Genomic DNA, 27,497 nt, shown 5'->3' on the forward strand with positions numbered 1-27,497 from the left:
TCAGTCTCCAGCCTTCTTACTAAGGCCTGCGTTGACCGGAGGCTGCTTTTGGTGTTGGGATACTCTCTACCCTGGAGGAGAGGGATGCTGTTTTGGAAGCACCTTTCTGCCTAGACAGCTGAGACACCCATGTGTGGCCTTTGGTCTAAATTCTTTTGGTTGCTCTGACACTTAGGAATGTGTGTTATGATTCATTTTCCTTTAGGGTGACAAGGCAAATGGCAGCCTCCTTGCTGAATCTAGACTTCTCACTACAAGTACAGCAAGTAGTACCGCTTTTGTCTGTCACATTGTTGCTCTTTGCAAGACTGCTGTATGGACTTCAGTGTATTCATTCTCTGCTGCAAGTTTTTGTTGGCATCTGCAACATTCCTTATGCGAGAGCAGTGCTGCGGAGATTACTAACTTGAGGGCCTCATGCGAAGGAATACCACACATCTGGGCCTTCAGATACTGTAGGGTGAACTTGGTGAGAGAGATACAGCCCTGTAACTACTGAGCAAAGGAGCACGACTTTCCTAACACCACCCTTAGAGCCTGGTGGTGCTTTTGCCCTTTAAAACCCACTCAGAGGAGGCAAGAGTTGTGGGATGAGGGGTGGTAGCTACATACTGAGTGAACCCATGAGGAGTGGTTAACATTCCAGTAAGTTCTTTACTGAAGTGCTGCTACCCAGGCAACTGGTAGAGTTGCAGTTTACAAATTCCACAGCGTTCTTTAAATGAAGTAAAATGTTAATCGTCTGAAATTAGACTATATTTTAGACTTAAGCTCCTCTGTCCATCTCGCCTCTTATAAGATGGGGTCTTCTGTGCTTGGATGAAATTTGGGTTTGCAATGTGGATAGCGTAATTTAACAATTGTGAAGCAAAGGTGACAGTTGAAAAGTGATGCCCTACACACGGTTGAAGAACCTATCTTACTGATTGATTTTACACCATGGCTCAGAGTGTAAAGGCAACGTGTTCTGCTCATGATGCTTGTAGTTTGGACTTCATTTCCACCTTATAATACGCTGTTCCCTTTTGTGCTGCTCAGGGTTCGATGGTCAGAACTGTGAGATCAACGTTGATGACTGTCCTGGCCATAAGTGCATGAACGGAGGAACTTGTGTGGACGGGGTCAACACCTACAACTGCCAGTGTGCTCCGGAGTGGACAGGTAAGAAGGGTTCGAAAGGAGTCTTTGTTGATTAGCCTCTGCCCTTTCCTCTTGATCCACAGCACCAGACCTGCATTAGTTAAGGGCCCAGGAGGTGGCCCACCAGCACATGCTCTTTCGGAAACCGCTGATGACTTGTCCTTCTTTTGAAAGGCCTTGAACGCACCCCTACCATCCTTCCCCATTTCATGGTGAAGGCATTGCTGCTCGTTTTTTTATGTTATGCAAATCTTCCCATAGTGCTATTCAGGAGCAATGTGATATGAAATAGATACACTTTCCAAGACAGCTGCAGTGAAAAAGTTTTGGGAACCCACTTTTCTCGTTCAAGGGGCTGCCACATAAGATAGATGGTACACCAAATGAGAGATGCAGACCAAACTGACACAATACGATGGAGTCTGTTTTACTGAAAACGAAAGTCATTCCAATTCTTATTCGGGAGCTTAAAGAATAACAAAACATCATTAATATTGAGGCCGTTAGTGAGGTTTGGTCCTCATCTTACTGTGAAGAGCCTCGAAGACCTGCATAAGCATTCAGGTGCTATGTACTTTGCCTTCACTATAGTGCAAGGCGTACGTAACCAGTCTTCAAGGTTGAACTCTACAGGGACGCTGAGCCACCTCCTAGCTAATGGGTAGATCCACAGTTTGTAGGTCGGAAATAGATTTTCACTTCTAGAGGATGATTAGTTATGTTTTTCTTTAATCTTCGCTTTCTTTCAATTTCTCAACTATTAGGCCAGTTCTGCACAGAAGATGTGGACGAATGCCAGCTGCAACCCAATGCTTGCCACAACGGAGGAACCTGTTTCAATACCAACGGTGGCCACACCTGTGTCTGTGTGAATGGTTGGACTGGAGAGAGTTGTAGTGAGAACATCGATGACTGTGCCACTGCCGTCTGTTTCAATGGGGCCACCTGCCATGACAGAGTGGCTTCCTTCTATTGCGAGTGTCCAATGGGAAAGACTGGTGAGTAGTGGCTTTGGGGGCTGAGTGACTCATAGGCATATTCCTCAAAATTTGTTCCATCACTCACATAGTAGATGGAATTGTGGCAGGCCTCTAGAGCTATGATGGAGTTTTGTTCTGCTTTAGTAATGAGTTTTCTTTTTATTCTTTCAATCTTCTAGGTCTGCTTTGCCACCTGGACGATGCTTGCGTCAGTAACCCATGCCACGAAGATGCAATGTGTGACACCAACCCAGTGAACGGACGTGCCATCTGCACCTGTCCTCCTGGCTTTACTGGCGGTGCTTGCGACCAGGATGTTGATGAATGCTCCATAGGTAAGTTCTGGGGGTCACACACGGAGCAGCACTCTTGCACTTGTGGTTGCAAAAACCAGGCAAAGAAGACCATTCGTATGGGAAGTATGGGTTTTAATGCTCTTTGCACTATTATCTGAAGTGTTCATTGCATTTAGGTAACAAGTGAAACCCATAGTGCATGGAATTCTTGAGTTCTAGCCATGTCTGTGAAGCGGACAGTTGGAGGAATTGATCTGCTTGTTTTAAAGGCTTTGAGTGGCACAGTAAACTAAAAGCATGGTCTCCTCCTTGGCCTTGCTGACCCAAAAAGTGCATAAGGAACACCCTCTTCCATTCATGCATGCTTTTGCACCAAATTCTTCCTAACTTTATGTAGCTGCAGCCATTCGTGAGAATAATGCTCTTGGATGATGAAGGTAGATGTTTATCAATTTTGGAAGGTTGCTAGCTCAGTTACGGACTAGAGTACTTTTAGCTGTTCAATCCCTTCCTAGGGCAGTGCAGTTTTGTTGGTAGCTTTGGTAGCTTCTGCAGGTCTGTTGTCCACCATACTGTATTTTATCTGTATTGGAGTGGCAATATTGCAGAAGTGAAGCCCTGCCCATTGTGAGTTACGTAGATTGTTTCCTTAGCACTTTATAATGCAAGAGCACTGCAGACCTCTGGAGACATCCTCCAGTGTACCATATGCGCACTCGTATTATTGGGTGAGTTTGGGTTCCCAGATTCCGGCTCTCCTTCATAGTGTTGTGCCAGAGAATGGCATTAGAGTGAGGCAGAATGGGAGGACATCAGCGTATCTTGCGTACATTGTTAAGCAGCATCAGTAATTAAATTGAGGCCTGAAAGTAAGCGTCCTATCAATGATTGTAAAGGGAAGACTAGGGACAAGATCTTCAACACAAACAATCATTCATTCATTTATGGACTGGACTCCGCTTGGTGTCAACTTACCCATAGAAGCTAGAGCACAGTGTCTGTTGCTTCTGGTTCTTCGAGTTCCCCAGCCACTGTGAATCTGGTGTATGGGTCAGTGGCTGCTAATTAATCAATGAAAGCCCCCCAGAGTCACCCTGTCATGTCTAGGTAAGTGCTCCGAGGTTAGTTTCAGAAGTCAGACTGCCATTCCCTGGAGTGCGTAATTGTTTTTGTTGTAGTGATGAAAAAAGTCGCTGCTTTCATTCAGACGATTATCTTTTCTCCTTGTTTACAGGTGCAAATCCATGTGAGCACTTTGGAAAGTGTGTGAACACACAGGGCTCGTTTCAGTGCCAGTGTGGAAAGGGGTACACTGGTCCCCGCTGTGAGACCGACATTAACGAGTGCCTGTCCATGCCCTGCCAGAATGACGCCACCTGCTTGGACCGCATTGGAGAGTTCACCTGCATCTGCATGTCAGGTAGGGTGTAATGCCTGCTAGGGACTGCTAATATCACAAAACAATACTGCTCCTCTCTGACAGTCTCTAGGGTGCAAGCATACCCGACTGCATTGATGGTGCCACAAAGCTGTCCACTTAAAAATGTGCGCTTTAGAAAATCTTTTCCCATCTGCATTTAATAGGTATGGACGTTTTTATAAAATTATTGCATTTAAATAAAACCTATCTTGAATATCCAGCACCTTTTTTTCTTTTTAAAGTTATACCCACCTGCTATCTGCTGCAGTGGCCACCGATAGCATTTTTTTGAGAAATTAAATTACAAATGGTGGCGAAGATTTGACTGTGTTCAATAGCAGTGCAATATACTCTAATTAACCCCTTCGCTGCTCATGACGAGCTGAGCTCGTCATGAGGCACGGTTGAGCTGCTCTTATGACGAGCTGAGCTCGTCATGAACAATGGGGAAACTCAAAGCTCAGCATAGGAGGGGAAAATTCATAGCAGCCAAGGTGTTAATCCAGAAAGCATTGCACTGCCGCTCATTTCAAAGCTTATTGTTAAGTGGGACTTGATACAGAGCCAGCTTAAAAACAAACACACAAACTCAGAGGGGGAGGCTCAACTGTGCATGCAATTTGTAATCAGGGTATTGATACAGTGACCACTGAAATAGTTATGACAGTTCACTATCCCCTTTCTTGTACTGTCCTACCAAGCACAACATGGCCAAAGGTGATTTTTTTTCATTTTCTGGTGTGTACCTCTGTGTTCTGATGTTAGCCTGTTGTTGCTGGATCTTTTGTTTCCTTGTCTGTATTCTGGACTCTTTTGCGTGATGCCAAGGGTTTTGGTTCACCTTCACAGTTTCTTCAACAGTGAGCCCGCAAAATATTAGGGGGGTTCTCCTGTGGAGCTTCAATATAAAATAGAGCCACTGTAAGTTAGGAGGTAAAACCCAACCCGGTGCTGAGAAGTAAAGTTCTGTCGGGACAGAAGGCCAATGTTGGAAATGCAGCAAGTACATCACGTGGTAATCTGATAGCCTATGGTTATTGTATAGTATTGTATAGTATTGTAATTGCATTTGTATAGCACTTACTACACCTGACGAGGCGTTGAAGCGCTTTTTCGGCAAGTAGCACACTAGTGCGGGACCCATGGAGGATTACCCCTGATGGGTGTTGAAGCTCTTTTCTGGCGAGTAGCACGCTACTCCGGAACCCATAAAGGATTAGTGTTGAAAACTAGTATAGTGAAATATGAAGTAATTTGAGTGGTGGATATGTTATTCAGTTATTTGGATAGAGAAGGGTAGGTAGCGGGATAGAAGAGGGAAGGAGGTTTGTATTTATATAGCGTTTGCTACCCCTGATGGGCTTCTTTAGGTCATCGCAGTAGGAGGAGGCTTTTTGATGACTAAAAATGTTTTTTGAAGGCGAAGAGTCAGAGGGAAGAGTTTAGAAAGGTTAGTTTTGGGGGATCGGTATAGTAAAAGAGGTGTGAGATGAAGCAAATGGGGGGTAGAGTAGGAGAGAGTCTAGAAAGGGTTATTTTGGGGATCATAGTGGTATGGGGTTTCGGATAAATGAGGGAGTGGATGTAGAGGATACATTGATAGATGTATAGGGTGAGAGATGGGGTAGTGCATTGGAAAGAGTAGTAGAAAAGTTTGAGATGAGTCAGAAAATCTGGCTAGAAGATATATTGAGAGAAGTATATATAGGCTTAGAAATAGGGTAGTGCATTGAAAATGCTAAATTAGAAGAAAGTGATAAATATATAGATCCATAAGTACATTGAAAGTATATAGATGCATAAAGGAGGTAAGTAGATGTAGATTAAAGATATTGATAGAGTTATATGATGAGAAATAGTGTAGTACATTGGATATGCTCTTTCAGGAGAAAAGTAACTGACACACAGATCCAAGTACATGGAGGAACATAGATGCACAATTGAAGCAAGTACATGTAGACCAAATATGTTTTTTTAACATGATTATTCTACACGTTTCTACAAAGCAATACACAAAGAGAGGTACCTATCTACACTGAAAATAAATGCTTATATACAGATACATGTGCTGTTGTAAATTTGTTTTTGTATGGTGCTTATGTGGAGAAGAACGAATTTTTTTGTAGTTTTCTGAAGATAAGGTGGTGGTCAGTGGATCTTACGTTGGGGGGGGGGGGGGTAGGGGGAGGGGGGGGGTAAAGAGTTCCATAGTTTGGCTGCTTGAGCTGGATGAGGGAAAATTGTGGCAGGGAAACCCTCTGGTTCATATGAAGATTCAGTATATCCTATAGAAAGTGAAGGAGGCATGAATTGGCATGGACGCTTTATTCTAACTGAGTACAACACAAGAGAGCTTGTGATTCAATACCACCTTCAGCCAATGTTTGGCTACTAATAAAGCTATTTTACGTGAATTATGCTGTAGGTCAGGTTTATGTCTTGGGTTAAAAGGAATGTTCCATCAGTTTAACAATTGTTATGATTACCTTTCAAGAGGGAAAGTGACTTCTCAATGGGTAATTAACTTTTCTAAAGTCTTGAAAATATCCTTAACTACTGAAGGGGTCAGCTGTTTCCTGTAAACCATAATAGATGCCAGTTGAAAGAAAAGAAATGTGTAGGTCAGTCTTAGCCAGTTAAAGGAGGTAGGCATGTATGATATCTTCCTGGTATATTCTTGACTTGATCATCCGGTCCAGAAATGATATCCAGAACCTTTTGCCTTTGAAGGCATCGAAAGACCATGTCAAGGCACTTGAAAAGTTGGAGAATGAGCACACAGGTCAAAGGAAGGTTCAGGTGCATGTTCTTCATCTGTTTAGATTCTGGGCTGTGTTTCAGTGACACAAGTCCATGATGGAGGATGTGGTCCTCCATTTTGGGCAGGAGATCCCAATTCGCTTTTTTGACAGGACCATGTTTGAACACAATCACGAGTGTCAACATTTCTTCATTCTGTATTCTTTCTGCTTGAGAATGGCTCTCTGCAGAGGATATATTTAGGGAGAGTGATGGGCCGGAAAGTAAGAGAATACAGAAAATGTCTATCCAGTTGTTAAATGGGTATCTTTCTTGTGATCGCATATTGTGTTTTGTGACTAAGAGATCATTTTACTGGTGTCATGTTGATCATAAACATCTGCAAGCACCTAGTTCTGCAAATCTTAACTGTGTGATTCTGACACCGATATCATTAAAGATGCTGGCTTTACAGGGTCCACACTTGGTAGATACACTGCTGCCAATTGAAGGCCCTGGGACTGTTCCAATATCAGAGTTTTTAAGCCTTGATTGAAAAGATTTAATCTGATATTTACATATATTATGTCACTGAAAGTAAAAAATGAGACTAAGCCACAAACGTCACTTTATTACTGCTTTCTTTCGCGATTTCACTTTAATATCAAATGATGAAAAAAATAGAAAATACATTAATTTGTATGAAGTTCTGTAAGAACCCTATGCACGTGTACTCACAATATTAATCATAGGCCAAATAACCCACTCAATTAATTCACATATCCTGCTAAACTAACCATAGGTTACCCTGCTTCTCTGCTTCTCTCTCGGATCCAATATCTTATACAACCACAAACTGAATAGCCGAGCCTTGCATGTGTTGTGGTGATTGGCGTTCTGCAGACTCTTGTTAATTACAGTTAGGTCGTTTCCCTGTCTCCCACCCAAGGCCCTTGATGAAAGACAATTCGCATTTTGCAACATGTCCGATGTTGAGACCTGTTCTGGTCCAACACTTTTACCCATAGATGTGGATTCCCTGTGGGCAAGAGCCTGTAATAAATGGGTCAATTCGGTTAAAATAGCCATCCATCCTTGTGTGAGGGGATTATTTTTTTCCAGTTTGTCTTGAAAGATTAGCATTTTACTCTGATGGACATTTTTGTACTTGTAGGACTTTGGCTTTTTAGCATTGCAGATGAATCACCTGCTATCTGGTGTTCCTTTCCTGACTCTGGTAGGCAGCTTTCCTGTGGCTTTCAGTGCCCACTTCACTTCACACCTTGTCTAAGGCCGGATAGAGCCCTCTTAGCCAGACTAACGGAGCCAGACCTCTTTCCTCGGGGTAGCGGAGACTTCCTTCAAAACCTTATAGGTCTAGCGTACTTTCTTATGGGGCAGCCAAAATCCCGTCCACCACCCTTACTCTAGTAGTGCATCTTCTTCGGAAGACTCAGGGCTCCCTTTACCCGTCCCCCGGCCTGACAGTCACCCTTCTCAGTGGAGCCAGAGTTTCCTTTCCTATCCTCACTCCAGGATTGAGCCCTGTGTGCACTGAGAGATCCCTTCAGAGCCTTCCTAGGGACGCTAGACATGCAGAGCTCTGCTCTGAATATTAATATGGCGGCTTACAGCGGTCTGTGGGAAGCACAACAGCTCCTTTTTGTTCCCCCGCCACCGCATATTGTGCTGCAGACCCTACCTCATTTAAATGTGTTCTTTGAGCTGTTGATCTGAACTTCAGAGGGATCACCCTTTGCCCCTCCCAATCCTGAGCAGGGGGTTTGGGGGTAAAGCGAATACCCTTGCGTTCTATTATGAAGACCGTGGAGTCTCAAAGACCCACATGGATTAGGACTCCAGACACAATGTGCTTCGGGACACTCAATCTGTTCCCAACGAACGGTCCCTTTCCGTGCGCTGCTGTGTTCAGGCACACTGGCGCTAATGGAGCCGCCCTTGCGACAGGACTGCAGTGCAGACCAGGGCCACCTTCCTGCCTGTTCAGTGTGGCCTAGTTTGAGCTGCCTCGGACTTAGGCAAGACGCTCAATGCGATAGCAGGTTATGGGCACTTTTAGTTTTTCCTCCCACGTAACTCTCCTGTGTATCTTGGGTTTGACATGTAGCAACTTCAGTCTCTCTCATCCACACTCCTGTTTAAGAGATCCGAGCTGCTTCTACACAGGGGTGTTAAGGGCAGATCTGGGGCTTATGTCTGCATTGAGAAAATAAGGTGGCTTTTTGCAAGATATTCCTAAGAATGAGCGCTATAATTGTCTTAAGATGCTCATGCCTCGTTTAGTTAGCACGCATAGAATCCAGGAACGGCGCTCAGTTTCCTTTTACCTGTGAAAACAAATCAAGTGCATCTGTTTTTTTGTGAAATGCTTGTATCCCTTGTATAGAGCCTGGCCTACACCATCTTGAACCTTCTTTCATGTTTCGTGCACCAATAGGGTGTGCCACAGCGATGAGATAAACTGACCCAGATTTACTCCCATCTTGTCTTCATTTTTCAAACCTTTTCAAGTATTTTTTTTGTAGTGCACAACACTGCACAGGTGCAAACTCTGAGGATCACTGAAAAATAGATTTGAGAAAAAAGTGTGTGCCCTCACCAGGGTCTCATGATAAAAGTGAAAAATGGAGCAAATTAAAGTAAAAATGCATTCAAATGCCAGTATAAGCCAGTGGACACTAAAATAAATGAATCTACTTGAGATAACTATAACTGGTGAATTTCAGTGTGTTTGTTTAAAATGTTAAGTTTTAACTGATATTTTCACCTAACTATAACATCAACTTAAACTTTTGGTTGTTTCACTGGTTGTCTATGCTTCTTAAAACGTAAAGTAAGATGTCTAAGACTGTGCACATTGTCTGGTTGGGCACAAGGCTTTGCCGCAGGGGTTGGAGTTGGGCACAGGGCTGCGATCCACTGTGTCATCGTATGTCAGTTCAGCCGGATCCGCAGATCTTCTGTGGCGTGAAATATACAAATATATTTTGAGCCTTAATTTCGAAAAAAAAATTAAAACGACTAAACTGATTTTCACCAAAGCATGCTTTGTGAACCAAGATCTAACTTTCTGCAAAATTTGGTGTAATTTCGATCAGCCATTTTTGCAATATCGTTGTTCAGTTTTCTTATTAAAAATAGCATGGGGAAAAAGCATTTTGGGACCCTCCTTATTCTCAACTCTCTCTTGACTGATGCTCTAGAAGCTTTCCTGGAAGGAGCTGAGGTGGGAAAGACTTTCAAAGAAAGTTTCTTGAAGATTCATCAGATGCCGTGAAATGATTAGCAAAACAAAAAATGCTTTTCCAATGGAAACGTGGTCCTAACAAGAACTACCTACTGCCGATCTGAGATATAGAGATGTATATCCTCTTCCTCCCCTTTCTCTCTCACCCTCTCCTCCTTCCCCTCTCCCTCCCCTCCTCCGTGTGTCCCTGCTCGTGCCCTTCACTTCACTGATGCATCCTTTTAAGCAATACTTAGATTTAACCAGGCTCACTCTGGGGTAGGTCTTTCTCCATAGAGGTGCCACATTATTTAAAACTCTCCCAGTAATATTGTGCAAGACGCATGAACTACTGCATCTTAGGATGGCCTTTAAAAACTTTCAATACTGGCTATAGTTCGCTCCTGCTATGTTTAATTCAGTTTGGTTTCTCTTCTGCACCAGGACACCTGTATAGGTATTGGAGCACTAAATAAAACTTTTACCATAACTAGCAGACACTATAGTCTTGTATATACTCCTATTGTGCCATGCTTGTCGAAATCGTTGTGGCCCAGTGAAACCTGTTTTTGGCTAGAGTGTGATAATGATGCAGATTCATGCATTTATTGTTTACGTGCACAGATCACTTTCCGTGATATTATCATAATTAACGCTCCCTGTTTTCACTGCTTTTTAAAGATAAATACAGCCAGAAAACAATTTGGTTTTGTGTCTGCATTTGTTTTTAAATGTGGATAAAAACATAAGTCAGATAGCTTTTTGAGTGGTTCTAAATGCTGTCAGTCATGACTGCTAGCCCAATAGCCGTGTGGATTTCAAGTGTGGGGATTGAAAAAAGAAATGCATCTTAGTAATGAGGCTTAAAAAGCAGTAGTTATGCATAAGGTTGACAATAAAATGTCCACGTTTTCATGTAAGTGCTGTGATTTATCATCTTTCGGTGTTTATATCATTGAAACCTACCAGAAATTCAAGGATGAGTGCATATTTATCGGACAGACAAATGTGGAAATATACTAGTTTGAGCCTCATTTTTTCACAAGGCCTAAAATAAATATGGAAAACTACAGATAAAATTAGCTAATTCCAAGTATGGATAAATACAGACGGAAATATAATTAAAAAAATGAATACCATAAAACCGGGAGCCCTAATCATAATAGAGGCAAAAAAGATCCTGATCAAGATAATCATACTCTTGATTTTCTCGGCTTCATTGCATGGTTCTGGCCAATAAGATCGTGCTCTGAGTCTGCTTGTATTATTCCTTTATATACCATACTCGTGAAAGAACAGCATGGCATAAACTTTAATGCAGTCCTACAAAGTAATGGCTCCACCCAGACTTTGCCTCTTGTGGATCATAGCCCCTCCACGCACACAACACTGTAATAAATGGTATATTACACTCTGAACATCTATTTATATATGACAAGTCAGCAATGGTGATCTACAATCTCTATAAACATTTTGAAATTATAAAAAATTGTTTAATTCTCTCCTTTTCTGACGCCCCGAAACCCACTCTAATAATGAGTTTAGATTTAGATGGGGCTTTGAACCACCGAGTACTAACTGGGTTTGAACCAACGAGTAAACTGATTTATGTGGCCACATAAGCAAGAAGGTGGAAAATATTTATGCAAACAAACTAAGAGATGTAATGTGCTCTACCTTTGTCAATGAGCCGAGGTATTGTTTTCTGGGTCCATTGTCTTTATCACACTGCACTTTACAAGGAGGAACATTTTAGAACGAATTTTCAAATTAGATGTATTTAAGGCTTGTGTTCTATTAGCATACTTAAGGAAATTGGGCAAAAGGTGTAAAATCTCGATGCAGATTTCCTATTTTATTACAAAGTTATTAGCAGGTGACTGGCAATAGAATCACTGTTTAGACTTGTGGTCTGGTTTTAACTTTTGCTTTTCATTGGGAAAAATAAGATATGCATTGAATTTTGTATGCGTGTTAAGCAGGCCCATTGGGCATTAAACAATGATAGACTCATACAAACTATAGCAAAATACCACAGGAGCCAGCCCAGGAGAAAGACCACCTTGTTCACTACCTCGAGCTCAAGGGTGTATTATTGGTGGTTGACTCTTTACTGATAAGGAATGTTGCTCAAGGTATGGGTAACTCCACTTCATATTTTACTTATACAAGCAAGGAGAAATTCTTGCCTTTCGCTCTGCGATCTTTCAACTCTGTTGCCATCAAGTGCCTCATCATGAGAAGAATGTCGCAGTAGATATGTTTAGCAAAACTGGTCGGCTCTAACCAAATTTGAGATTAGTTACAACTCTCTTTTTTTCCCTCCTAAATAAATGTGATGTTTTGCAACGTAAAGCAACTGTGACAATGTTTGTATGCCAGAGAGGAGCACAGAAAAAGTCTATAGTAGATGCACTCTTGATGGACTGGACTGAAAGGTTTCTTTTACGTTAATCTGCTTCCTGATGAACTCCTCAAACTCCAAGGCTATAGTATTTGCCTCTTTTCTCCTTGCCAGTGCCGCTTTCTGGAACTCTGCATCATCTTGCACCCATGCTTTGATGATCCAGATCTCCTTGCCAGCTAGGAGAGTTGGGGGTGGGAGGGTAGGATGCCAGGGGTTTGACTCCACGTCAGTGTATGTACTTATGAGCCTGGTTTCTGAATTTGTAGAACATAGGCATAATGATGACCCTGTTAAAGCTGAATTAATGGAGAAGCAAGAACCAGTGGCTTAGGTTCTCTGTCAGGCCTCTGAGAGACTCACTCTCTCAGAGGTGCTTTGAGTGACGTCTTCTTGTCCACTGTTTTTTATTTTACTGAAGTGTAGGTGCTCTACCATCAACGGATCTCTTCTGGGTAATGCTGGTACTCTCCCTAGTAAATGATGTAATTGCAAGTACTTAAAGCCTGACCATAGCTACAATTTAAAGCACTCCCCATGTCCCTTATTTGGCTGTGAACATGGATCTTGACCTATTTTGTTAACAATACCAATTCGTGTATTGGGCTTATCCGAATACTACCAATGATTTCTCTTTGTCTGATAAAAATTGTGCTTAGATGCGCTCTTACACCTGTAACCTGGAAATAAGTGTGCAGCTTCTCAGTGTGGAATGTATCTGGTTTTCGCCACTTTGATGTACAATTCATTTCAGACTGAGACTCTGTGTGACATGTATTTGCTGACCTAGAAGGTTGCCTTATTGGTAATAATTATCTCTACTGCAAGAATTGGCCCTCTTCAACCCTTACTCGGTTTCCCTTAAATCAAGAAAGGCATGTTCTGGTTTACCAGCCAAGCCTTTGTGTTTGTTCCATAGAGGACATACTATCGAAACTTGAAGTTTCAAGTGGTTTGAAATTCTTCTTGGATTGGATGGCCCTGTTCAGAGTTTAACATCTGTTCTTACTTTTGGTGGCCTTTCCCCCAGACGATTGTTGCTAAGTGGGTAGTCTTTTGTATATCAAAATATTACTATATTAGGGCAGTTTGGTTTCCTGAGGGACCTCATGCTTGCCGTCAGTGCAAAATGCAAAAACAACAGTTGATGGACAGAATGCAGAACAATGTCATACATTCACCCCATTACAGAGATCTGGGCCTAAATCCATCGTTTTTTTGCACTCCACACCTCCCCAGTTCAGACATGGCCATATGCAAATCAGCCTTGACCCTGTGCTCATGGTAACAGTCCAGCCCGAACTGCCAAGCCTTGTCTTCTCTGGACCAGAATCAAGCATCCTAGGACAGGTTTTTGGCTATCAGCCGTCATCAGCCAGGATAGCTTGGCTCTAGTGGTGTGGAGAGCACGGGGCTCATGTCTGAGCATACCCGTCCCACTCGGGGTGAAAAATGCAAAATCAACAGTTGATGGACAGAATGCAGAACAATGTCATACATTCACCCCAGTACCGTCAGTGCAAAGGCAACATCTGTGGCCTCCCAAAAAACATGTATCCACTGACATTTGCAAGGCAGCAACATGGGAAATGCCACATGCCCGCATTACTCACTGGACACTTAATCCAAAAAGAACACCGTTTTGTGCTGGCATTTTTGGCCTATTTTTCTTCTTGAAGGTTTGTTGGGCCCATGCTGTCTTCTCCCCTCTCAAGTGATTTAAGTTGAGGAATCAAACTCTAACCAGTTAAGGAGAGAGGATAAAATGTGGCAGAGTGAGAAAAGATATTTTTATGGAACTTCTGGTAGCCTTAGTGACTGCCCTTTCTCCTTTGCAGCACCTTTCTAGGGATGCTTTGCTTCAAATGTGCATCTTGAAACAGTGCGGACATGGTTGGTGAGCAGGATCAGGGCAAGTCTTGTATGGCGTTTTTATTACATGAGTGCACAATTGTGGCTTACTGGTAACTTTCAGTGTTTCCTCCTTTTACTATTCTCAGCCACTTGTATAGTTGTCTCTCACAAGTGTTAGTTGGCATTGGTAACTCACTAATAATTTGCATCCAAGTGTATTTATTGCATAGTGTTGTCTCACAAGTGTCCTAAAACTATGCTGGTAACTCGTGAGTATTTTTTATACAAGTGCATGCATAGCTTTTCCTTATGAGTGACTCAATACAATTTGCATTCAGGTAAACCCTGGCTTTGAAGCAGGGAGACTAAGGTGTTCATACCAAATTAACAAGGAATGTAATTTGCACGTCTGATTGGCACATAGTTCCTGCCTCATGAAAATCTTCTGTTTGCAGACTTTGACATTGGCTGACTCCTGGTCCTCTGGCCCTCCTTGGTGCATTAGGTGACTTCTGCCTTTGGGATGTAATCTCCTCTGCTTTTGAATGAACAAAATACATACTTATGCACTGTTCTGCTGAGCAGTACACATATAGCTCTAGAAACTCCACATGCACAAATTCCGTGACATTAACGGTTTCTGTCCTCATCAGTTTATTTATTGGCCTCTTTGATGTGTTGATTATGTCTATTAGTATGGAGTTGGCCTAGTGGCTAGGGCGCTCGACCTCGGACCTGGGGAACTGGGCTCGAGTCTCGGTAATGACGCTAAAACATTCTGTGATTCTGGGCAAATCACTTAATATCCTGTGATTTTGGGCAAATCATTTTATCTCCCCGTGCCTAACAAAAATGAATGCATGTCCTCCTGTAACGTAACTGGTGCTATGTAAAGCGCTCTGATACCCGATTCTGCAACTCTGCAAAATAGAAATAAATAAATAAAACCTTAAAGGGTATGTGTAAAGTGGGATTGAGCACTAGTGTACAGAGTTTATCCGCTTGCCCCAGTAATTAACTTATTTTCTTTCTTTGCAGGCTTCACCGGCACTTATTGTGAGATCAACATGAATGAATGTGACAGTAACCCATGTGTAAATGGCGGCGTTTGCAAGGATATTGTAAATGGCTTCACCTGCACCTGCCCCTCCGGTAAGTACAAGCGAGTGACCATTTGACTCTCCTTTCACTGATTATATCCCGAACAATTGTCAGACCATCCATGCAAATTCATTAACACTTGACTATATCCATATATTGGTGGGATTTCATGTTCAGTGATCCCTAACCTAGCCTGCATTTAACAAAAAATATTTATGCCAAGGCATTCAGAGAGCAACCAAGGATTGTCACTGCTGCGTGCCCTTCTTAGTTTTTCTTTTAACACAAATATGCACACTCTCACCAACACACATAAGGCACAACGTTTAGCGCAATCCTTCACTAAACATGGCTCCAAGCATCCATTCACATATATTCACACATGTGTACATAAAGAATAGCATTATAATCCGGAAAGATACCTTGAAACGTAACAACCACCCGAAGTTGAGAAATGGCCACTCTGAGCCCCAACTGAATGAAACAAATTGTAATGCCATCTGACACATCCATTCACGCCCATTACGCTCCACGCAAGTCTGGCTGAACCTAGCTAGCCTATATATTTAAAAGTTAATCTCTAAACAGTGCATTAGTCTACTCCGGTCTTGCCAACCCCTTTCCTGTTTGACTTGCATCTAAGCAGTGCGAACGAAGCCCAACCAAATACAATATCAACAGATAATAGTGCCCATATTCTGAAAGCGCATTGGGGCTATAAAAAATAGGCAGTTCTAAAAATCAGGTGCTGAAACTGGTCCCTATCAGGCTGTCCATTTTTTCCCCTCACCCTCGGGGTGAAAAAAAAACTTGCCTCTGCAGCAGTACCCCCCTTCACTGCCTTTAATGTAACTTCAAAGAGCCTCGTTATAGTTCTTTCAGTCTCATCATTTCAAAACAGAAGAATTTTCAATATTCTATACAATGAAGCCATATATTTTGCTTATTTACCTTATGCCACTAACAACAATTGACAAAGCCAATAGTCCTGACTTGTTGTAGGTAAGATGTTACTTGTTGTATTATATATCTGGAGGCAATGACAAACAACAAAATACTAGTCATGCGGCACACTATGCTAAGCAAAGATTTTTTGCTTTTGTGTTTTTAAGCCACGCCCTTAATTACATCAGCCACGTACCTTTGAGAGCCCCCCACCCCTAGTTTTCTGAGCCCACATAAAGCCCTGGGTGTGCCCTTAAATTTTGTGGGAAGCTACCCCCATGAATGCCAACGGTTGTTGTTGCCTTTACCATGTGCCTCTATTTTCCCTGCTCACAATCCCCATACTAACGTTCGAGTACCTGTCCCACCTTTTCTGAAGGGTTGCTGACCGTGGTCAGGCAGGTCAGGTTTCCCGTTTTTTGACCATTGTTTGTGAGGATGCCCGCCCTTCCTTCTGGAATGATGAAACATCTGATTGACAGGATCCCTGGGGGTGGTACAATGTCTTCTTTATTCCCTCTAGCGGGCGGGCATCCCTCCCACTCCTGGGAGGCTCCTGTCAGAAAACACCAACAACGTTGTAATCGGGGAGAACATCCATCTTGATTTTAACCCTGCTTCACTCACTCTGACTAATCATCCAAAAATGAGCAGAATGCGTTTATTGTAATTTTGTGGGATTGTATAACATGTTGCAAATCACTGAATAGTTGTGTCTGTATCATAAGTATAAAGGGCCTTGGTGCGTTTCGGGTGTCATTCCCAGGTCCTTCGCTCCAGTCATGTAATGCTGTGTTTATGGTGTGGCAAAAACTATTTCCCTGCACTAGATAAACTCCGGGCGCAATCAGACCTGCAGATTTGGTTTTGCTGTTGATCTTGTTGCCAGTTACAACCTGATGCTGAAGGATGAGTTGAGGCCTTATAAAGGGGTGTGTAATTCTTTTGTTGTGCCTTCTCAATGCTTTCTAAATAATCCACTAAATCTCTGTAATCTTCTCCTTGATTACATGGTGTACAAACTCCTTTAGTCGTGGTTACTTTGCAGCTTTTTTTAAACCACCTCAGTCTGGTAGCCCTCCAATGAAAATCCATTGTCTTCATAAGATTCTGCTCCATCACTCGCCAGCCCAGCTCTACACAGCCTTGTTATCTATAGCATTCTTCTTCCTGCACCATCTTCCACCATAGTAAGATTTTCTGAAAGGAAAGTACTTTTTTGCCATTTAATTCTCTATAAACAGTTTTTTCCCCCGGTGAATGAGTGAGTGGCCACTCCTCAATTGCTGGTGTTCAATCTGTGTACAGCTAAAAGCTCCAGCATTAAGCAAAGATTGTACGTGCCGTAAACCGCAATGTCTTTCGCATGTATGAACAGCTCTCGTGCATCAATTGAAGTCTTGACTCAGCCCAGTGGAATATTCCCTTCTCATCTACTGGTTTTGGTTGTTTGAGTGTATCCTTCCGCCTCCACTCGAGTGCTTGTATTGAGCTGCATGAGTGACTACTACACAACTACAGCTCTGATTATTCCTGCTGGCTCCCTTTCAAGTGTCTCCCTGCAGTCTTAGCACATTAAAACCACTCCTTCCTGCTTGCCAATGCTTTTTCGGAGAGTAAACTCAAGCAGCGAATATTGAAATAATGGTATAAATGACCTGGTTTAAGCTGCTGGTACATACAATTTTTGGATGTTGTGGCAGCCGACTAGTGTTAGATGCGAGGGGCATCTTCATGCCCATGGCCTTATGTTTCCTAATTTTTTTTTCTGGTTAAAGTGAGAGAATTAAGAAAATGGGGGGTTACCCCTCCTATGGCTCAGTGTGTTCAAGCAGGTTCTGATGATCAAAAAGGAGAACTTTGGCATAGTTTCAAAGATGAGACTTTATATTTATAAGATGTCCTTGTGGCTAGGTCGGTGCTAAACAGATCCCTAAATACGTAAAATAAATAAACTTGCCTCTGCCTTGTCCAAGACGCTATTGGGTTTACTCAAGGCATATACTGCAACAAGCTAGACAATCATTTACTGTTCTAACCAAAGCTTGGTAGTATTTTTCAAGAGACTGCCTTTTCACACCCCAGTAAAGAATGGCAGAAGAGATTCAGGGAGACTGAAAACGAATGGAAAATTATTTTCTTTTACTCTCACATATGATCCGCAGGGCTGAAGTATATGGTTATCAGTCCAGTTACATATCTTTAGCTCTCAATGCTGATCTTCTACTCTGCTTGACCAGACTGACCTCAAAACAGCTGCCATTGGCCCACAGTTTACATTTTACTCAGTCTCGCATTTTCATGACATTGACAAAACCACTCTTGGGTACATGTGCTTCTATTCGGCTGGCTGTTCTCAATACCTCCGAATATCAAACAAATGTCTGCTTGGGCACAGATCTCCCGGACATTTGATTTGGTTACACGGATAGCTTAGTTTGTAGTTTTGCAATTTCTGTGGTTACTAAACAGTCTGCATGTGGTGGCCTCTCATCCCAAAAGCCTGCATATGTGCCTTTAAAAAAAAAAAAACAATTCAGCAATGTCGGACGTGCGCTGTCAATATATACTAATGGTAGGGATGTTCTAATAGACATGTGTGTCCTGTATGTGACCCTTAAAAGTCCCTTAAAGAGGTGGCTTCACTGCCATCTCGGCCCTTGTCCCTTGAAAGTAAAGCTTCTACTCCAAATCCACCACTCAAACTCTCTTTGGTCAAAGTCCACAGATAGTCCAACCATTTTTTTGAGATTCATTAGAAATAATGAATACGAGTAGACCGGGATCTGAAAATACCCACCAAAGCCCACATTTGTTGTGACCTGCTACAATAGTATTAAGAACACTTTTATAATGCTACAAACCGTTTTCTGCTTAAAGAAATAGAAAAATGCAAGAGCATCTTATTTCATGCTAGTTGGTGAAAAGAATCCGCAGTGTGGCTGTCAAAGCACATGCCACTGTGTAGGCGGAGTGCAAATCGGTGTTGGTGCACATGGAGCCTAGTTGGAAGCGAACAACAATGTGTACTCAGCCTGGCAGAAACTGTGTTTTTCCCTACTAAGGGCTGCAAGAGTCACCTGGTCCCTGTGCCAAGATTAACACGAGGTGTATAGGGGAGGGGCATTTTATAGTCTGAACACACATGTTTGGCTAGGATAAATCTATTGACTCTGGAGGAGAACATTTTTGTTTGCTTTGACATACTGTCCATTGCATGGTGGTGAAATATCACCAAATATACTGTTGTAGTGCAGAGGTTTGCAACTTGAACACCCAACTCCTTTCTTATGAAAAAGCACCTTCTTGCACAGACTATTTTGATTGGGTGCTTAAAGGTTGTTTATTATGGACTGTTCAAACCAGATAGCAGTACCATACAGGTTGCAATTCCATATTGTGTTATAAAGTTATCTATTTTTTAGTTTCTGGTTCTTCTCTCCCATTAAGAAGGCAATATGCAGCATTCCCCATTGGAGTGTCAGGAAATCTATCTGCTCCCTGCCATCTCTTCTGTCAACTTCTGAATACGGCCGGCTTCTGCTCTGAATGGTACAAAGTCTGCATGCTGTCATTCTTCTGGATCAGCTATGCAAAGCAGACTTCCCAGGAGGAAGGCCACGTTTTCTCCCACTTTAGATTCTGTATAGGGCTGCAAGCCCTTATTCCCATCCCATCATTCAACACTGTACATAGAGTTCCCAAGCTCTTTCCAGATACAGTTTCCCTTTCAGTAGAAATTAGACTATCAAAATACCGGTGTTCACAAGCTAAAGACGTTCGCATTTCAACAACTTTAACTCCACAAGCTTTTATTTTGGTGCTCTTAGCTGTTCATAAACTTAAAAGCTGTTCCTACACGACTTATGTTACTGGTGGAGATGTTTTAAATCTCTATCCCTGTGCCCGCCTTTGGCTAACCAGGATTATGGGAAACACAAGAGTACCATTTTGTACCTCCTGTTGATTAGGATCAGTTACATTCTGCCAGCATTTAAATTTACCGGTCTGACTTATTTGATTGACATTGTTGTCTTCAGATAGTTTGAGTCAGATGTTCTCCTTAATGTTGGATTCTTTCATATTTTTCCAGCTAGTTCTGCAGCCTGGCTGTACCAAGGTTCAGACTTTATAGTTCACGTCCAGGTGGATTCAACATAGACTGAACCCTTACCCAGAAAATAGCATTATCCTAATGTGAAACTCTTAAATGACTGGGTCTATATGCATTTCTTTATGACCTCCATCTTGCATACTGAGTCCTGGCCTAGGAACAGTTCCTCCTTCAGGCTGTTCATACTTTGTGCAAGATAAGTTTCAGGTTTGCCATGCCTTCTATGAATGTCGGGCACTGGCTGTCTGTTGGTGAGGCAGTACGCAGCTGTATTAAGCTTGAGGTCAACCTAGGAACGTATCCATTATTTTGACTGGAGGATTTTTCATGTGTCATCTTTTTCATCTAACAAACTAATTTCTTCTACATCAAAAACATAAACACAGTTGATGCTGTCTCGTACGCTTTAGAGACATCTGAGCTGTTAAAGAATGAGCAGCAAAAAAAAAATCTATTACCAAGTGCATGGCTTATGAGCACCTCACAAAGCTTTTGTACGAGGGGAAGGAAGACTGTGTAGAACAATTATAGATAATAGTCCTAGGTGAATACCTTTTTAAGATGCCTTTATTTCCTCTGCTGTCCGGTCACTTGGTACTGTTAGCTGATTTTGGAAATGGTGATTTTGTTCTAGACCCAAAGGGCTGACTATTGACCCTGCATTTTACCTCTTCTCCTTCCACAGGGTTCACTGGCTCCATGTGCCAGATCGATATAGACGAGTGTGCCAGCACCCCATGCCAGAATGGAGCAAAGTGTGTGGACCGCCCCAACGGATATGAATGTAGATGTGCTGAAGGTGAGTAGATTTGTGTATGTTTGCTTGTGTGCCTGCCTGTGTGTAGGGCCTAAATGCTACTGAGGTGGTTAGATCCTCAGAATGTTAAGTGATGGGAACAAATTGTGCGATGAGCGCTTTAGCAAGAAGCCCTGCTCTTTCGATTTGCTTCACACTAGTGAAATTAGGTTGAAAGTTAACCATTCCCTGTAGACATCGGTGTGTGATTTACGGATCACAGGTGCTTATTCCAACATGAAGTAGGTAATCCTTCTGATGTTGCCACATTCACAATCAATTGGTTGATAGGGATATCATTATTGAGAACAGTAGGAAATGACAATATTGTGACAGTACCCCCTATATTAAATCTCCTTTTTCTGCATAAATCTTATTTATGGAGTAGCTGGCTGTGCATAATGTAGCTATATAGTGGTTAGGCTCGGAATTACATCTCGTCGCAAAGCAGTCGCTAGAGTATTGACGTAAAGCCTGCAATGGGCCTCCTCAGGATTCCTTAATTGTACGATTGTGAAGCCGGAGTGGTGCCTGGAGAGGGACAATACTCACCATGGAGCGTTTGATCACCAGAAATGGTGCCGAAGGATGTTTGACTGCTTGTGAAGCAGCTCACACAGAAGACTCCCATTTTTGTTTTGTTTATTTTCAAGCCCTTTTCGCAGGTGTCCAAATCTTGCCACGAAAAGAATGACTTCTGTTTTGCCGTTAGTGTTATTCAGCTGCGCGTGTGGATATACCTGCACACAGTCTGTAATCTTGTGTGATGAAACCAGAAGTAAAGTTTGTGTACATTTCAGATTTAAAGGTTTCAAAGTTTTCAAACACGGTTTTTGGGTTGCTTACACATAGGTGTTACAGCAGAGATTAAAAAAAAGATATATTTATCAGGGACATGGGCGCTTTTCAAATGTGAACAATAGAGTGAAAGATTCACGGTAATATGTTCTTTGGTCTGCTTCACACATAGCCTATTGCAATGGGAGAGTATAAGCTGAAGAAGGGGTCCAAGTGTGTGGATTTGTGGGCTTCATCTCTGTACCATATTGAGTCATTCTTCGCATGCTTCTTGTCAAAGCCTAGGTTTTTCATTCAAGAATGATGTTTCTGGCCCAAGTACATGGCAGTTATGTGTAACGTGCTACTCTATAACAAGGTACAAGCTGCATAACAACTGTTGGTGCTTAAGTATCGCTTGTCCTCAGTAAATAAACCAAAGTTTCTTGGCAGCAAGACTTGTATACCTTACCAGGGATAGTGATGCTGTGGCTAGTCGCGCAAGAAGTATGGTAAGACCTTGTTGGTTTTTAATCTTGAGAGCAGGTTTATGAGACAGGGTTTCAGACTCGCCATAACACATAGAAGGGGCTTTGTCCTTTCCTACTTGGACTGCAGGAGGCCATGTGCAGGTTGAATGTTGTCTAAGGAGGGCTCAATGTCTAATGAAGGGCTCGTGGTCGAAGGAGAGCTCGTTGTCTAAGCTTGCACACAATAATGGATTTTCTACTTGCTGCATTGTGGACAAGGGAGCTTACCTGCTCTTATTTTTCTTGGCTGAAACTTGTGGCTGCCTGATGCGCTTAGAAAAAATGCATCTTTTCTTGTTGAAACCCACTTTTCCTCCACTCTGTCTGTAACCCACCCTCTCCCCTTTATTGTGCTGTTGTACTGTACTTTGCATCATACACCAACCAGGAAAACGTAGACAAGAATATCTGCGGAAAATTTACAAACCACCTAGACCAGTTCAGGTAGGGCCTTCTTTTTCCAGCCTAAGTTTGGGGAAGATTGCAAAAGCAATCCTGATCGGAGGGAGCGTTTCGATATGAAAATAAGCTTACATTTTGGCTGGCCTGGCATTCGACTTGTCTCCCCCAAACTATGTATGATAAATACTGGTGACTGAGCTCGTGATATGCCTAGTCTTTAAGAGCTGCGTACACCTGCAGAAAGTTTGTGGTCAGAGGTGGAAAGCACCAGGACACTACTTGGAGTAACAGAGCACTTTATAAATGCCCAATCCGTTCCTTCATTTGCTGGGCCAGGACGAGGCCTAGACTCTGAAGAGACTGATGGCGCAGAACCTGATTTGGATGAAAAGAAACCCGAACTGCTCAGTAATGGGAAAGAAGCATACTTTTAGTCAAGAGGACAAAAATTGATGCCCAGCTGACTGAATCCTGGTGGCAGATTTTTCAAGGGATTGATGCAGGTTGGCTGGAATCACCGAGGGTATGACTTCAACCACTGGATCTAGGAGCTGATGCAGCACATTACCAGATTGCAAGGGTGTCATGTCTGCACTGTTCACACTTTCCCAGATACTCCAGAAACTCTTATATAAGCCCCTATTCTGGGTTTTTTCTACATTAAGTATTGGCGTGTCCAGTTTGCTGTCTGATTAACAGATTCTGAAACTGTTGCCTTGATCTTCTTGGCTCTGGCTGTTCCAGGGATAGTCATGTTTACGGTAGTGCTTATTCACGAACCTTAAATACCAGCTCCCAGAGGTTTATACACGAGTCTGTAGATTTAAATGGTGCCCCTGATTCTTTTGATGCTCCCATCAACCCACAATATTGCCTGCAGCTGTAACCAGATCTGAAATGCAGTCCCTCTATTTTGGTTCCCATGTGGGACCTGCTGTGGGTGCACTTCCCGACAAGCACCCTGAAGCAGCCTTAATGCTAATTGGTTTCCTCTTTCAGTCACTGTCCCCTCTGCACCAGAACACGCGACTTCCAGAATACCATTTGCATCCTCTGTGCCTCACATCAGCTCTCCCTGTTCCCATGTTTCTCTTTTTTCCACTGATGAGCTTGGGCAGTTTAAGTGCTTGCACCATGTGCGTGGTTTTCAGAAATGCACTGTATTTTTTATTCTGGTTCTGCAGATGACCCAAAGCCCCTCAGTTCCTCACATGTGCCTCTCCTAAGCATTCTGAAAGGGTGCTGATGACCAGAGATTTCTTAGTCTTTTTTGAGAAGCTAACTGGAGCAGGAGTAGTAAGCTGCTAATCATGAGAGGATGCGTGGATTCTGGTCTAATTCCAGCTTGGGTTTATTCAGGTGCCTAAACCTGACCACGATATCTTGCCTCTTGCCACCTTGATGATCGTGACTCATGTCTGTGTGAGATAGCATTAGTCTATTGGGTTGGCTGTTTCATTGTAGTTCCGAGGACTCCCACAACTGATAGATCTGGATGGCAACTTATACTGAACAGTTTTAGGGTTGGCCACGACTGGCCCATTGGACACACCAGACCGTGTTTTTTCTAATTTTACAGGTCTTGAGTAAGAGGTCAAGTGCTACATTTGAAAGTAGTATGTAGGGCTGAGTTTGTTCCCGCTCCCAGCCCTGGTACAATTTGTGTCAAAGTCTCTAAATATTGCATTGTCAGAGTCTGGTGATGTACTGCTGATGTATTAACTCTGATGCTGGGGTCCCTCAAAGTCCTTCAGACTACTTGAATGGTGGATGGGTAGGCGACCTGTGGCTGCAGATTCGTTTCTCTCATACTTTGATTATTCTCTTGGACCTTCTGTTGCCTGTCTTGGGGACACTGGTGCTTGAAGAGTGTCTGTTTTCTCTCTAGATAATTAGAGGCTAAATATTAACCTGCTGTGTAAAACGATAGGTGAGTGACACATTTACAAGGTATTGTCCTTAAACCTCTGTGCAAAGACTATCCCCTCTCTTCAAGGATTGGTCAATTTGCTGATGTCAGTGGCAAGATGCACACCAGCAGAATCATAGACTAAACCCGATAATGCAGTTTATATTGGGGTGTGCATTTACTGCCAAAGTTACACTAACTTTCTATTCATTTGTTAGAAAATACATTGAAGTTCAGCACATTCAGACAGACTTTTTTGTCCGTTTTCTGTATTTTGTTATTGAGCTTGGTTGGGGGGGGGGGGCACAAGTATGTAGGGAACCCCATGTCACTTATTCTCTAAGGCAGAATTGTTGTGCTCACTGTACTCTGCTTGGGAATATGAGAGCTAAATTCACCCTCCTGCAGGGTCGCTTCCGTCTACATCAAGGCACTGTGGGCACCTGGGTCCTGGCAGAGGGTACTGTGCTACACACTGCTCAATCCCCACCTTGTATGAATCGGCACAAGTGACCATCTAACACAGCGTATGGATCCTTGATGGGTAATTTGTGAGACTCCCGTCTCTATTTGGGGACAAGTGAGGGGCAATGATTGAGGAGCCATTCCATGATATTAGTCAGGTAGTGAGTGAGTCATGATTCAAGGGTGGGGGGAGACACGATTCAAGGGGGGGGGGGGGGGGGTGAGACATGATTCGGGGGGTGAAACATGATTCAAAGGGTTGGAGGGGGAGTAGTGATTCAAGAGGGGGGTGAGACGTGATTCAAGGGGGGGTGAGACGTGATTCAAGGGGGGGTGAGACGTGATTCAAGGGGGGGTGAGGTGATTCAAGGGGGGGTGAGACGTGATTCAAGGGGGGGTGAGACGTGATTCAAGAGGGGTGAGACAATGAGACCTGATTCATGGGGGTGGAACAGGATTCAAGTGGGGAGGGTGAGACCGGATTTAAGCTAGAGGCCAGTCATGATTTCTTCTTCATACAGGAAGAGGTATACCCAGCCTTATACTGAGTGTCGTACCCTCTTACCTCACTGCGCAGGGCTTTAGGTCTCCCGTTCTCCTTAGGCGAGAGTTACTACTTTTGTTAATGGAGCAGTCTAGACAATCTACTTTAAAAGAATTGGAAAGTCAAACTTTGTTACCGCCTGTGGAGTTGTGCCCCAAAGAGACAGGCGGGACAGAGAGAACTCGTGCCCATCCCTGGTGGATTCTCACAATAAGGCCCCGGAGGGTCCTTGCTGTGCCTCCTCCTCCCAGAGCCTGCCATTGTGCATGGCAGGCTGCTTAGCATTCAGGAGGCTACGAGCAGGGACTGCAGGAGAGCCTTTTGAGGTATGACCACTATTGTGTCTGCCCCATAGCCAGTGTTCACCCATGAACAAAGGAGGCCTGTGAATGGCCCTTGTTGCCGGCCCCTCTCCCACTCGGAGCAGAGGCCCCAGTCCACGCCAAAGGGGCTTTCAGGCAGAATGTGGGAACGTTGTGCAGTTTCTTAGGGGATTGGTGAGGGGTGAAGGAGTGGCAGCTGCGGGAGAATATTCCGATGGGAGTAAGATGTCACTTTAATGAGCATTGGAGCAGAGTTAATTTTTATAATTATTTGTGGTTTTATGGGGTTTTTTTTCTTTGCAACTCCCTTTTAGCTTGGTTTAAAATCTTAACCTTCGAGACTGTCCAGTCTGCTTTGTCTTAATTATTTATTACTGTAGTATTAAAAATCCTGAACTAGATCCCAGCAGTTTCAGACTCCATATGTTGATTTAGAAGAACAAACCAAGAACATAATTGTCAATAAACCTTTACAAGGACTGCAGTAACAATCTGCTATCTCAAAAACTAAAACAAATCTTTATTGGCTACGGAGAAAGTCACATGCATATTACCGTCACTCAGAAAACAAAATACTTAAACCACTGTGGAGTACTTGAATATCCGAAGAAACCGAGACATCTGTCCACAGATAGCAAAAGGCAATAAAAAGCACTGAAAGGAAGGGAGTCCTAGTCTGCAAGGTCGAGTAGCTAGTGTGCAAAAAGTAACGAAAGTTGCTACAGAAGTGAAGGGGGTAGGGCAGAACTCTCAATCAGTCAGGATTTATAAAGTGCTGGTAGTCACGAAGGGCATGGGGGAGGTTATGGAAGAGCACCTAGCTTGCAAAGAGCCTCCACAGTACACTAGACAAAGGTGCAGGAAAGGGGCATTTAAGGCAAGGATTGGATGTTTTGTATGGGTGGGTCAACCAGCATCAGCTGAGCTGGAAGAATGGCACAGATATGGCATAAAGATGTAAATTACTAAATCGAAGGATTTAGGTATAAACCTACTCCATGGGCTCTTCCTAGGTTAGGATTATGTAGAGTTCCCGGTGTGTATAAATTGCAGAAGAGTGTCCAGATTCTGTGTCAACTTCCTGGGTAGGTGTGGGAAGAAAAGTGTTCAAGTTTCTCCTTTTAAACATCTGAAAGAAACCAATTCAGCTCTTTCCTGTAGGGGAGAAGAAGCACAGTGCAGTTGCAAAGAAATGCCATAGTCTCCTGGATTTTTCAGAGAAGGACCAAGAGTGCTGCTTCTTGAAGAGAGATTTCCAAGCAAAGGGTGTTTGTTCTGTACATTTTTCTCTCTTTTTAAAGAGGGTGATGATAGCCAAATATTGTTAAACTGCAGACCATAAATGAGGATGACCGCTTTCATCAAGCATCGGCTTCAGAAAGGAGCCAATGCAACACAAGGATCATAGTGACGCAGTGAAAGCTGTTCGCCTCATATTAGTTGTGTAGCAGCATATGCTCCAAGTTGTACGGCTAAATGTATATTTGAGAGCAAATACTTATTATTCATCT

General features: G+C 43.0%; 1 protein-coding gene across 1 annotated transcript in view; it reads left to right on the top strand.

The window, feature by feature from the left end:
- Positions 1-27,497, top strand: part of NOTCH3 (notch receptor 3) — a 201,063-nt gene that overhangs the window by 111,232 nt on the left and 62,334 nt on the right. Inside the window, exons 5-11 of the mRNA XM_086927998.1 lie at positions 1,039-1,161; positions 1,905-2,138; positions 2,300-2,455; positions 3,651-3,836; positions 15,119-15,232; positions 20,926-21,039; positions 23,445-23,506. Of these exons, the coding sequence (XP_086784124.1) occupies positions 1,039-1,161; positions 1,905-2,138; positions 2,300-2,455; positions 3,651-3,836; positions 15,119-15,232; positions 20,926-21,039; positions 23,445-23,506 (989 nt within the window). The remainder of the gene's footprint in view (positions 1-1,038; positions 1,162-1,904; positions 2,139-2,299; positions 2,456-3,650; positions 3,837-15,118; positions 15,233-20,925; positions 21,040-23,444; positions 23,507-27,497) is intronic.

This window comes from Lissotriton vulgaris, chromosome 1_1, assembly GCF_964263255.1.
Source record: "Lissotriton vulgaris chromosome 1_1, aLisVul1.2, whole genome shotgun sequence".
NCBI classification, from domain to species: Eukaryota; Metazoa; Chordata; class Amphibia; order Caudata; family Salamandridae; genus Lissotriton; species Lissotriton vulgaris.